The sequence below is a fragment of the Leuciscus leuciscus genome (genome assembly GCF_965113295.1).
Source record: "Leuciscus leuciscus genome assembly, chromosome: 23".
NCBI classification, from domain to species: Eukaryota; Metazoa; Chordata; class Actinopteri; order Cypriniformes; family Leuciscidae; genus Leuciscus; species Leuciscus leuciscus.
Window position 1 is genome coordinate 6,405,232 of NC_138747.1, and position 13,408 is coordinate 6,418,639.

At 35.1% G+C, this 13,408-nt stretch overlaps 1 protein-coding gene across 10 annotated transcripts in view; it reads left to right on the plus strand.

Moving 5' to 3' along the window:
* The window catches only part of itpr1b (inositol 1,4,5-trisphosphate receptor, type 1b), a 129,287-nt gene extending 117,467 nt beyond the window's left edge, over positions 1-11,820 (plus strand). For all 10 annotated transcript variants that reach the window (XM_082155436.1, XM_082155438.1, XM_082155442.1 and 7 more), the window contains 2 exons: positions 7,429-7,590; positions 10,453-11,820. In XM_082155436.1, coding sequence (XP_082011562.1) covers positions 7,429-7,590; positions 10,453-10,539 — 249 coding nt within the window. In that variant the 3' untranslated portion in view covers positions 10,540-11,820. The remainder of the gene's footprint in view (positions 1-7,428; positions 7,591-10,452) is intronic.
* Positions 11,821-13,408: the final 1,588 nt, after the last annotated feature.

A 13,408-nucleotide genomic window follows, 5' to 3' on the forward strand; every position in this document is an offset into this window, starting at 1 on the left:
AAATCTGATCCAACTTCTGGTTGTAGATATTAGGTAACCTTTTTTTCCCAAGTCCTTTTTTTAATAAGATGTAGTTGTCTGAGAATTCTCATTAAACATTTTATTTAAATTACAATTTAAAAAAAATTGTTTATGAAGGCATATTCAGAATTATTTGTTTAAAGAATTACAAACAAGATAAAAAATATATATACTAGTGCTGTGAATCGATAAAAAACCAATTAATCGCAATTAATCGTGCCTAACATTATTTTTTTAATATATATTTTTATATTGTAATACTTTCACATTAAATCTCCAAAATAATGTATAATATTTTAAATATTTGTTTAATGTCATGTTTTAACAAACCACTATGATTTTTTCCTCAATTTTAGCCATTAATTATAGCCATTCAACATTACAGTATAATTGAAAGCTATCAATTTAACATTTTAATAGACTTTAATAGAATATACTTTGTTTTAATTTCACTTAAAATCTTAACATAAACTCATTTTTATTAATGTCACATTTAGCTGTGCCTTTAATAAATCGGTGCTCAACACTAAGGTTTTTTTCTACTCTCTACTTTTTTTCTACAAAAAAGTTCTTGTTTTCATTGTTTTTGACCCATGTAACCTTGTTAAGCAGTGCTTTAAGATTATCAGGTAGGTCTAACAGGTAAATATTCAGAAACTGAATAATCAAACACTGCACAAATTATAAATTGAATATAGATGAATCCTTATTAAAGCTACAAAAGTTATTCAGTCAAGAGCAGTAAGTGATCTTTTGTTCTTTGATTGACATTAATGACAGACATCACAGCCGTAGGTTTATTAGCCTCCCAAAAATGCTAAAAAATGTGGCCAGGTGTGAACAGCCCCTATAAGACCTGACTCTCATGACACGGATCTGACACGCATCCTATTTCCTCACAACTCTTTATGTTCATTGAACACTTTTGAACTCTTAAGACTGCTTACGAGGATACTCGACAAAAGGAGAATTTTGACATAATTTTGTGTGTTTTTGTCCGTTCAAGCGTGAAAGAGGACTCAGTGTGTGGCACTGGCACTCTTTCTGAAGCAGCATTCAGTGCATTTCAGGCGTTTGTTCACAGAGAGCAGCTCGCCAGTACAGATTTCAGTTTATTTTTTATTTTTTTTGCGGTTGAATGGTTTAACGGCACTTGAATCAATAATAGTGTGATCATATACAGTAGCACAGCTAAAGGATGACAGAATTTTTTTTTTTTATTGCGCTATATATTTTTAACGTGTTAAACTGAAAACAATTGCAATTTTGACAGCCCTAATATAAATATATATATGAAGAGCTCAGATGCAAAAGCCTCTAAGTGCCATCTGAAATTTTCTTCTAGAATGATCATTTCACTTAAATGACAATTCATTGGTAATTTTCATTGCCATTTATGTGAAATGACTGAACTTAAATATACGAGCTTGATAAAATTGATCATTCTAGAAGAAAATTTCAGATGGCACTTAGAGGCTTTTGCATCTGATATCTTCATATATATGTACAGTACAGGCCAAAAGTTTAGAAACATTACTATTTTTAATGTTTTTGAAAGAAGTTTCTTCTGCTCATCAAGCCTGCATTTATTTGATAAAAAATACAGATTTTTTTATTTTTTATATTGTGATATATTATTACAATTTAAAATAATTGGTTTTCAATTTATTATACTTTAAATTATCATTTATTTCTGTGATGCAAAGCTGAATTTTCAGGATCATTACTCCAGTCTATCACATGATCCTTTAGAAATCATTCTAATATGCTGATTCATAATCAATGTTTGAAACAGTTCTGCTGCTTAATATTTTTTCATAACCTGTGATACTTTTTTAGGATACTTTGATGAATAAAGAGTAAAAAAATAAAATTAAAATAAAAAAGCAAATTTTTTAAAAATAGAAATCTTTTGCAACAACAATATACACTACTGGTGAGTAATTTGGGGTCAGTAATTTTTTTTCTTTCTTTCTTTGAAATAAATCAATACTTTTATTCAGCAAGGATGTGTTAAATTGATAAAAAGTGATAGTAGGCTAAAGAAGATTTATATTATTAGAAAATATTTTTTTTATTTTGAATAAATGCAGTTCTTTTTAACCTTTTATTCATCAAATATATTAGGCAGCAGAACTGTTTAAAGTGTATTGAAATTGAAAACCAATTATTTTAAATTGTAATAATATTTCACAAGATTACATTTTTTTCTGTATTTTTGATCAAATAAATGCAGGCTTGATGAGCAGAAGAAACTTCTTTCAAAAACATTAAAAATAGTAATGTTTCCAAACTTTTGGCCTGTACTTTATATATCAATATCTCTATATCTATATCTATATCTACACAAAAGGTATATAATGTATATTTATATCATCACAACTTTTCTGCTCTCTAGGATGGCCCTATATATTATATATATATATATATATATATATATATATATATATATATATATATATATATATATATATATATATATATAATATATATATATAACCGTTCCCTCTTTTACATACTATAATATATATTGGTGGCCCTTAATTTTTTTAATAATAATAGTGTAATAACTATATTCAAAAGCTGAGTTCGTAGGGCATCATTCATCCAATATAGGGGTTTTGGGCTGGTAGGAACTGTGTTAGTCTGAACAGCGTGGGTGACGTTGGTCTCCTCATTTGACAGACTCTCTGCGGTGCAGTGTTTGCTGCAATCCAGGGCTGATTAGAGATAACTGCGTGTGCCACTGTGATGACGATGACGAAACCGGCTGACAGCTGGGTCCATGCACAGACGACAGTGTTTGTGGGCGGAGGTAAACACAAACCTCAACATCTGTGGCAGCAGGAAGTGAGTGCATACGCACTCCTCTCTTGTTCTCAGAATGAGTGAGAGCATTACCTGTGATTTTCCCCTGCGCCTGAGTGGAACTGTCTGTCTGAAGTGTGTGTGCGCGGCCCGTCTGAGATTTCAGAGGCAAAGGGGACTTCTCTGCTCTCTGCACCTGCTGTCTTTCTGTCACACACACATGCATACAAGTGTGTAGCTGACTAAATGACATATGCATGAAGTTTTTCCTACAACACTTTAGGTTTAAGTTTATATAAATGTACAGGGGAGATGTTGTGACTGGTCACCATTTCCATGGATTCTGCCTGACTTTAATTTTATCTCACTATTACTTTTACTCTGAAGCAGAAACAAGCAGTAACACTTTAGATTAGGGTCCACATATCACTATTAACTAGTTGCTTATTAGCATGCATATTAGGATATTGGCTGTTTACTAGGACTTATAAAGCACATATTAATGCCTTATTCTGCATGACCATATTCTACATCCCTTAAAAGCTAAACTTGACATCTACCTTTTTTACTATTAATAAGCTTTTTATATTGAGGCAAAAGTCATAGTTAATTGTTAGTTAATAGCGAGAATCGGACCCCAATCTAAAGTGTGACCAAACAAGCTTTTTTTTGTATAAAACTACTTTCTCCTAATGTGGATAGACAAATATAAGTGAGCTGTTTGTTGGCTTTCCAAAATACATAAAACTGGCTTTTTGTTGCTTTTAAAATATTGGTTTGTTTATTCGAGTGGCCTGAAATGTCATTTTATGGCTTAACCAATGCTGTTATTTTGAGGCGGGGCTATCTGTTTAATTGACCAATGGCAGACATTTAGGATACCTACTTGAAAACAGTGATCACTAGATGCACGTTCTGCTTTTGCAGTTCACTTAAATAGTCTTACGGTGTGCTAAAACATTCCAAGTATTCCATGCAGTGTTTCTAGAAATATGAGAACATAACTTTATGCATAGTTGTTATAAATAGAATTTATAGAATATGTTCACTGCATTCACAATCCTCTCTTGTCTGGACTTGTCTGTACTGTATGCAGGCCGAGTTAATTTGAAAAACACTGATGTGTTTTGTGTATTTATGTGCAAGCAGTCCAGCTTTGGGGAGAAAAGGAAATGCATGACCAGAGAATGAAGTGTCCTTTGGCCGTTCTCCCTCTCCCCTCCAGCGTTCTGTAATGTGACTATCACTTTTTCCCTCCGTCTGTTAGAATCCCTCTCGTCCTTATTAGGAGCTGGTTCTGACCTTTCCCACAAGCCAGAAGTCAGACATTCTGCAATCGTAATCGTCTCGGGTCGGAGCTCGCACTCCCGCTGCTGTCAATGATCGCTTGTTGTACTATTAAACCATTTTGAGATATTGCAACTAAAGGATTTTTTTTTTATTACGAACTGTTTGTACTAGTCACAGCCCATTAAAATCACTGAAAAAGTCAAATATACACTTTTTCTTGCCTGTGCAATCCTCACAGCCATGCTACAGTAAGTTGTTCTGCTATGTAATTGCTAAGGTATTATAAACGTTTTTTAATGTGTTACTATGCAGTTGTTAAGTTGTCTGGGTGGTATCGAGTAAGTTGCTATGCATTTGCTAAGTTGTTGTATTGTTATGCTGTTGTCAGGGTGTCTGTGTTTTCTAAGGTATTCTAAGGCCTTGTCCACATTAATACATTTTCATTTGAAAATGCATCTTTTTCCCTCCGGTTTTGGCCTTCCGTCCACATTGATAGTGTTTTTGTTAACAAACTTTTTGAAAACGCTCTCCCAAATGGATACATTTGAAAAACTTTTTCGTGTTGTAGTGTGGACTGTGAAAACGGAGGTATTTGAAAACAATGAAGCATGTTTAGTCATGTGACGCATATTGTACCTATACATATCTGTGGTTATACTGGCATTGTTGTGCCTGCTAAATACTTTCATAATGTTGCTAAAGAGAAATGTTCCTGCAATATTGCATTCCTGCAAAGATGACTGAAAATGTACTCGCAATTGCTGTCCTGCGGCAAAATATGACGACTATTGCGTTTTAGACCATGCCATTTTGAGTGCAACCTGGACGCAACACATAGTGGTGCAATATTTTGCTAATAAACTTTATTTGCAAAGAAATTTAAATGGTATTTTAGCAGGAAAGCTGTGGTACCACATTTCCCCATACTGTATTCTTTGACGTTGTTTTGACTGTTTAAATTAGTGTGCGTAATGTCAAATATCTCATCGAGGAGGATGGTAGATTCCCCCTTGTTAAATAATTGCTTGCCACTTAGGGAGAAACATAGTGCTCAATGTTTTGAAGATTTTATCTGAGGGTGAAGCTGTCCTCATGTTCATGTGACTTTGATACTGCCTTTCCTTTGCTGTAATCATATTACACACAGGGAATTTTGTCTGATGTAAACACACACTATCTATGAACGGATAGACAAAGAGGGAATGTGAGATGGAGGAGGACTTGATTTCAAGCACCCCTTTAGTCAGGGTTTGACTTCAAGAATGGTTTGTGCCATGTGGATGAAATCTAGGAGAGGGAGTTCAGTAGTTCATATACAGTCAGACTTTACTTGCTTTCAATAACAAAATATCAAACAAGACAATTGTGCAGTGATTTTTAGTGTCAGTGTCCCTCAAATTCACACAGGTGTTTGTATATATTCATTTGTAATCAAAATTATTCAACCCCATTGTAAATCAGGATTATTGGCCAAATTTACAGACTTTCAGCTGTTTGCAGTGAACAAATCAAACAAAATGAATTGAAATAGCTCAACACAACAAATGTTTCAAGTGGTTTCCCCAAATTCAACTGAAAATGCAACTTTTAATGACTTCTGCAGTCTCAAAATTATTCAACCCCATGAATAGAATCCCTCACAACAGCACAAATCTGCAAAACAGGTGTTGTCTCAAGCACACCTGATGCAACTATAAAGGGCTTCATTAGTTGCACCAGGTGTGCGTGATCTAGAATACGTGAAATATCTGAGCTGGCTAGGTTTGTTAAGTGTCATGTTTTGACTGCATGTTAGAAATTGTCAAAAGTCAAAAGAATGGTCCAAAAAGTTAAGAGAAAATATCATCGCCCTTCACAAACGAGGAACAGGATACAAAAAGATATGAAGGCACTAAATGTTCCTAGAGACACTGTTGGAAACATAGTTTTGAAGTTCAAAGTTAAAGGAACAGTGGTTACACTACCTGGACGGGGCAGAAAAAGGAAGCTATCAACGGCTGCAACAAGATTTCTGAGAAGGCAGGTTCAGAAAACCCCCAGAGTGACTGCAAAAGATCTGCAGCAAGACTTAATGGCAACAGTCAATGAGGTTTCAGGTTGCACAGTAAGGCGCATACTAAACACATGCCAGAACTCTTAAGACGGAAGAATCAAAATCATATGAATAAAACTTTTTGGCCCTGTGGATCAGCAGTATGTCTGGAGGAAGAAGAATGAAGCATACGCTGAAAAGAACACACTGTCTACAGTTAAGCATGGTGGTGCTCGATGATGCTCTGGGGCTGCTTTGCATCCTCTGGCACTGAAAACCTGCCGCGTGTGGGAGGCAAGATGGATTCATTGAAGTTTCAGGAAATCCTAGGAGAAAATATCATGCCGTGAGGAAGCTGAAGCTTGGGCGTCATTGAACCTTCCAACAGGACAATGATCCCAAGCATTGGAGACTTGGTTGCAGAAGGAGTCCTGGAAGATTCAACAGTGTCCATCACAGTCACCTGACTTGAACCCCATAGAAAATCTCTGGTTGGATTAGAAGAAGGCAGTTGCAGCACGCAAACCCAAGATTATTACTGAACTGGTGGCATTGCTCATGAGGAATAGGCTAAGATTCCTCAGAAACGCTGCCAGAAGCAGGTGTCTGGTTCTACATCTCATATGCAGCAGGTCAAAACAGCAAAAGGGTGTTCTACTAAGTATTAAAGATGCTTGTCATTAAGGGGTTAAATAATTTTGAGACTGCGGAATTGGAAAGTTTCCGTGGAATTTGCATTTTCAGTGGAATTTGGGGAAAGCACTTGAAACATTTGTTGTGTTGACCTGTTTCAATTACTTTTGTTTGTTTGTTCATTGCAAACAGTTGAAGGTCTGTACATTTTGCCATTTGAACATTTTAAAAATACACTACCGTTCAAAGGTTTGGGGTTGGTAAGATTTCTTAATGTTTATGAAAGAAGTCGGTTATGCTCACCAATTCTGCGTTTATGTGATCAAAAATACAGTAAAAACAGTAATATTGTTGAAATATTATTACAATTTAAAAGAACTGTTTTCCAACTTAATAGATTGGATTTTATAATAGATGCAAAGCTGAACTTTAAGCATCATTACTACAACAGTGATACTTTCAGAATTCTTTGATGACTAGAAAGTTCAAAAGAACAGTATTAATTTGAAATAGATTTTTTTTTTTAACATTATAAATGTCTTTACTGTCACTTTTAATCAATTGAATGCGTCCTTACTGAATAAAAATCCTACAACAATATAATTATGTGTTACCAAAAACTCTAACGTCTAATATTCCAACAGGAACACAACTTGGACTGGTTTCCACGTATGCGGGCCATGTCGCTGGTTAGCAGCGATGCCGAGGGCGAGCAGAACGAGATCAGGAGTCTTCAGGAGAAGCTTGAATCCACCATGAAGCTCGTTTCCAACCTGTCAGGCCAGCTCACTGAACTGAAAGAACAGGTGAGTGACGAGGCTTTTGGACTGATGTCAGAACATTATGTCCAAAGTGGCATGCTGACGTGTTAAGCCAGTTCTTCACGCTCCAATGAAGATGAGGTGTAGTCTTGACCCGTTAAATAGACTTCACAGTCTAGAATTTAAGTTTGGTGAGAGTGAAACTAGACCTTCAAGGTCAGTCAGTATGAGTCCACAACCTCTACAAGGTTGAATTAGTCCAAAGGTCAATGAGTCATTTCTGTCTGTCTTTCTCTTTCTGCTTTCAGCTCGTGGTATTTAAAATGATCTTTCACCTGCGTCACGAGGCCAAGTGTTGTTTCACTTTTATTCAGCCGCATTGTCGTCCAGATGAAGTTCTGCGAACTCAAGCTTATTTGTTTCCACAGATAAACAGTGTTGCACACACACGGTAGATGAATATGATAAAGTGGGTCATTGAGTTAGACGCTCATATTTTGATTTGGTGGAAATATGCGTAATGGGATTTGCTGTCAAGTCGTCGATTTCTTGTAAATATGTCGAATTAACACCAACCTGAGGTGTGTAGCCACATAAAATGGGAAGTGTCTACAGGGAAGTTGATCTGTTTTTGTACTCCAGACGAGGGAGAAAGGTCATTGTTTGGCTAAAAGAAAGCGAAGCAAGTGAAAAACAACAAACTTTCGCTGTTTAATCTGCGTCAATGCGGCGGTTACACGCGACAATGCCAGTTTTGATTTTCTTTTCCTTACTTTAAAAGTTGAAGCTTAGAAGAGAGAATGAAAACAATTCTTCACACAACTATCCAGAAAATATAGAATTGTGTTGATTGATCTTTAGGCTGTGTTTTCAGTCCATCATCTTGTTGAAATATTTAGCACTTTGTCTGCTATCATATCATACAAGTATTGGTATTTACAATACAAAAAGTTTATATTAAAATAACACCATTGATATTAGAATGGTTTAAAAAAAGGGAAATCCTGCATACATAAAATCCATAGTAAATATATTCTTCTTGACAAATTAATACACTCACGTAACAAAAAAACTGTTTTTCAAACTTTAATCGAAGGTATAATCATCTAAATGAATTGATGTACAGTATTTCAAGACCATTTGATCTATAGTCTAATGCTTAAATGCTACAAATAATTACAATATATTACAATCAATAAACACATTGGGTTTACAACATGGAACGAGGGATTTTCTGTAGACATGTTTATACTGTACAAACTGTATATTCTATCACCTATCCATCACAGAAAACTTTCTGCATTTTTACATTTTCAAAAACTTAGTATGATTTATAAGCTGTTTACCTCATGGACCCACACCCACACCCACACCCACACTCACACTCACACTCACACTCACATACATAGCTATGTAAATATGCAACAAATGTTGCAAATATGTTATTTGTCATCCTGTGATTGACTCAATGCATAAGTGTAACCATGTGACCTCTTTCCCAGTATCTGTGACCTGCCTTAGATCCCTTTGATGGACCCCAGATTTAGTTTACAAATGGGTGTTTTACAAAAGGCAGGATCTCATGAGATGGTTCCGCTCTAAAGCATTTGATCTCATATTATTATTATTGTATTGATTATTGTTGGACTGGATTAGAGATCCAGTCATGATAAACTGTAGTTGAGAGCTCCTTATATGGAGTCACATTAGCAGGAGGAGCGAGCACTGCCAGTTATCTTTAAATGGCTGTGTTTGTTTAGTTGTATGTGGTACTTCCTGTGGACACTAAGTTTAATAAATACATGCGTGAGTGTTTTTGGCTGCTTTTTACAGCTGTTGAGTCAGAGTAGGGGATTTCAGTACAGACAGTCTGAATTTCAATGGAACTGCGTACGTGAGAATGAGTGTGAGTTAGTGTGTTTTGTAGCTCAGTTACACAACTCTGCATCAATTGCTCCATTTTATATTCCCAGAAGCTTTTCTTTAAGACAGCGCACAGCTAAAACACACAGGCACTTTTGTGTTATGAGGTCATAACCAAGGCAACATGAATGGATACACTGAATGCATCACGGCATGACATGCCTGATCTGTGGGAGAGACAAAACAGGAGACGAGGATGATTCAAAATCAAGAAAAACTTCTGTGTGTGTGTTTTAAAAAAATGATGGTGCAAAGGAAGCAGAGACATTATAATATAACTGTATAATATAGCATAACTATATTTTTCTTTAATTACTCTTGTCACACACACTCACTCACACACACACACACACACACACACACACACATATATATATATATAGTGCATTATTTTAGTTACTTTTACATGTTTTAAAAAAAATTCTGATTTCTCTCTCTCTCTCTCTCTCTATATGTGGTTTAAATATAAATATATATGTGTGTGTATGTTTATGTATGTTTATGTATGTATATATATATATAGCTCTATAGTTTTTTTGTATAATGTTTTATTATTTTTTATGTCTAATAATTTATATATATGTGTGTGTGTGTGTATATATACACACACACACACACACACACACATACATATATATATATATACACACACACACCCACCCACACACATATATATATATATATATATATATATATGTATGTATATGTGTATATATGTGTGTGTGTGTGTGTATATATGTGTGAGGGTGTGTGTGTGTATATATATGTATATGTGTGCGTGTGTGTATATATATAGTATTGTATAAAATGTTTTCTCAGTTTTTAGCTTTTATTTATATATAATGTTTTATAAATATATATTCTAAATTAAAATGATATATTTTATATGAACGGATACACAAAATGCATTATCGGGGTGTGTGTGGGAGAGACTAACAGGAGATTTGAAATATGTATTTAAACAAAAATAATTTGTTCTGACAGATGACAGAGCAGAGGAAACAGAAACAAAGGATCGGGCTCCTGGGACACCCACAACACATGAACATGAACCCCCAGCAGCCCGCCTGAACCTCCTTACACTGGCCAAGTGTCCTACAGCTGTCTCCATCAGCCTGTCCGTCTGTGTGTGTGTGTGTGTGTGTGTGTGTGTGTGTGTCAAGACATCAAAGATACATCATCACCACAACGGCTGTAGGCCACCAGAGAAGGATAAATGACTTTTGCCCCCACTTCTTCACATCCATTTGAGTGCCAAATGTCTCTTTGTGTAAAGAGGAAGTGAATTTGCATCACTCGCCTTCCACTGAGTGAAAATGAATGGCAGAGCTACACTAGATACTGCAAGACTCACGAACATGTGCTGCAGCCTGTAGATGCTGCTTGGACACACATCCTTTTGTATTGACCCATAGCAGTAAAGCAGTCAGTATTTGATGTCTTATTTTTGTATTTTGTGCAATATTAATACTTTAATATGCAACTACATCTGTACATTGTCTTAAAGGGACGTTGCAGTAATTATGTTTCTTTTTGTTTCGTTCATTTGCTTTATGAAACAAATTAGAGGCCAGGGACTCGTAGAATTACTGTTTGCGAAGTAAAGTTTGACGTGACATCAGGTGTGGTTTACGTATAAGGGGGAAAAAAACAGCCTTTTTCGTATTTAAGTTAATTTATTTCTATCAAAATCTAAAAAAAAAAAAGAAAAAAAAGCTTTAAGGAGATTATGCGTATGCTGCCAATTTAAAGTTCTTTAATTCTCATGAATAAAATCAGGTTTTGTTTAGTAATTAGGAGCTCTTTATTATGGTTTATGGCTTTTTGATTGTGCTGTTGGATTTATGACCTTAGGTGTCATATACTGAGTAATAATAGATGAACTGTTTAGGCAGTTAAGGTTTTTTGTCTTAAAATGAATGCACTAAAATAATTGAACTCATATCATTCCTGTCAGCATAGAGCCGTGTTAATCATGCCTGTTGTGTGTTCCTGCAACTCGGAAGGTCAAGCGCAGGATGAATATTCGCTGACAAAAGCAATCTTTGTCAGGTTTTTGTCTGTAATCAGTCATTTTTTCTATACAATTTCATCTTTTAGCTGAGCAAAGCAGGACACTTTCTCAATATTATCAAGTTTTTTTTGTTTTGTTCCTTCATTATTATTAGATTTTTCTTGTAATACATGTATATATGTCTGCAGGTCTTTGCTTTTATATAGAGATATGGTTTCATAGCATCCTAATAATTAACAACACTGTTACTGAAAAATAAGCCTACTACTGATTTAATATATATTAATGAATTTAGTGATATTTAATAAAATATGTACTTCTTGTTCAAAGGACCAGAATTGAAATATGGTTTTTGTATTTCTTTCGTGTCTGAGCGTGTGTGTGTTTTAAATGAATGTCTTTTGACCACCAACATGGAAAAAGTGGAATCAATGTTAAATATCAGTTATTCTGCTCATTATTTTACATTTATACTTGTTCATTATTGATACTGGCTGCCATCTTGCACCATATTAAGTACTCGCACACAAATGTGTTAATTTCAGTGGTGAGTTAAGTGCAAAAATTAAGAGCAAAGATTGATGACTGCATCATTTTACAGGCTTCTCATGACGTGACATTTTGTTCACCACAGTCGGTGGAAAGGAAGTCGAGCTTATTAAGAATTCAAGCTTTATAGGATCCGGCGGCCCAAGCTTCTCTAAGGAAATGCACTTTCTGTGACCTCTCATGTTGATCTGCAAAAGAGGTGAAAAAGCTGTTTTCCACACACTGCTGAAACTGGTTTTGTGAGTCGCAGACAGTGCGGTGCAGTGCGTTGTGACCGAGCTCAGACTTGGAGAGCCCCCAAATCGATTTCAGGGTAAAACACTGAGGTATAACCTTGCTGTTGTCCGTAAAAAGAGCAAATGTGTGACTGAAGTGTCAGACAGGCCCTTTAGATGCTTAATTATTGACACTTGTCAGCGTCGTCAAAATTATTGCTCTAAAATCCCCCTGTGCAAAGTGCAGAATCAGACTGAAACCTTCCACGAGTTAAGTGACATTTGTGAAATAAAAGCAGAGGGAGGAAAATATGACTTGAAACCATCAGTTCAGTAAGAAATCGGAAACTCAAGAAGCTTTAATATGGGTGGGTTTCTTTCTGGGCTTATATTAAACTTATTATAAAGTTAGTATGCAAGCTATTCCAACAGTGAGCCTCAGAACACTGTGAAAGCCTGTTCGATGATCTATCAGTCATTTCTCAATGTTCTGAGAGTGCTACTGTATGTTCGTGATGTTTTGTTCAAATATTATGGTGTCCTATTTATAGAGAACAATTAATAAAGAAACATTTACATAGAAAAAAAAAAAGGTTATCCCTTTCGTGTCAAACTGACTCATTTGGAAAAATATCACATAGAAACAGTAACCCTTTAAATTTGATAATTCTCACATATTACAAAAAAGTAAACTGTATTTAGGTGTTTTTTGAACGTTATTTTTTCAAAAATGAAAATATTACTGTATAGACAGTATTTACAATATTTTTTTTTACAACTGTAAATGAAAAATTGATTATTTTTAAAATCTTTGTGTGCTTTCCTGAAGTTCAAATGGTCGAGCGTGGCGCTAGCAACGACAAGATCATGGGTTCGACTCCCAGCAAAATTCATATGCATGAAATGATCAAAATGTACACCTTCAACGCAACGAATGTAAGCCTGTCCGTCTTAATAAAGGTGAATAAAAGTCTGTCAAATGCATAAATGTAAATACCCTCAGAGGGGTATATTTGATCAAATTATCACAAAATGCATATATTTTTATTTTGGATCTGGGCACCTGCACTTAACTGTGAAATGTACGGGTCAAATTGACCCACTAATGTCACAATCATAATAGAAATTTAGGTTACACTTTATTTTGAGGTGACATTGTTAC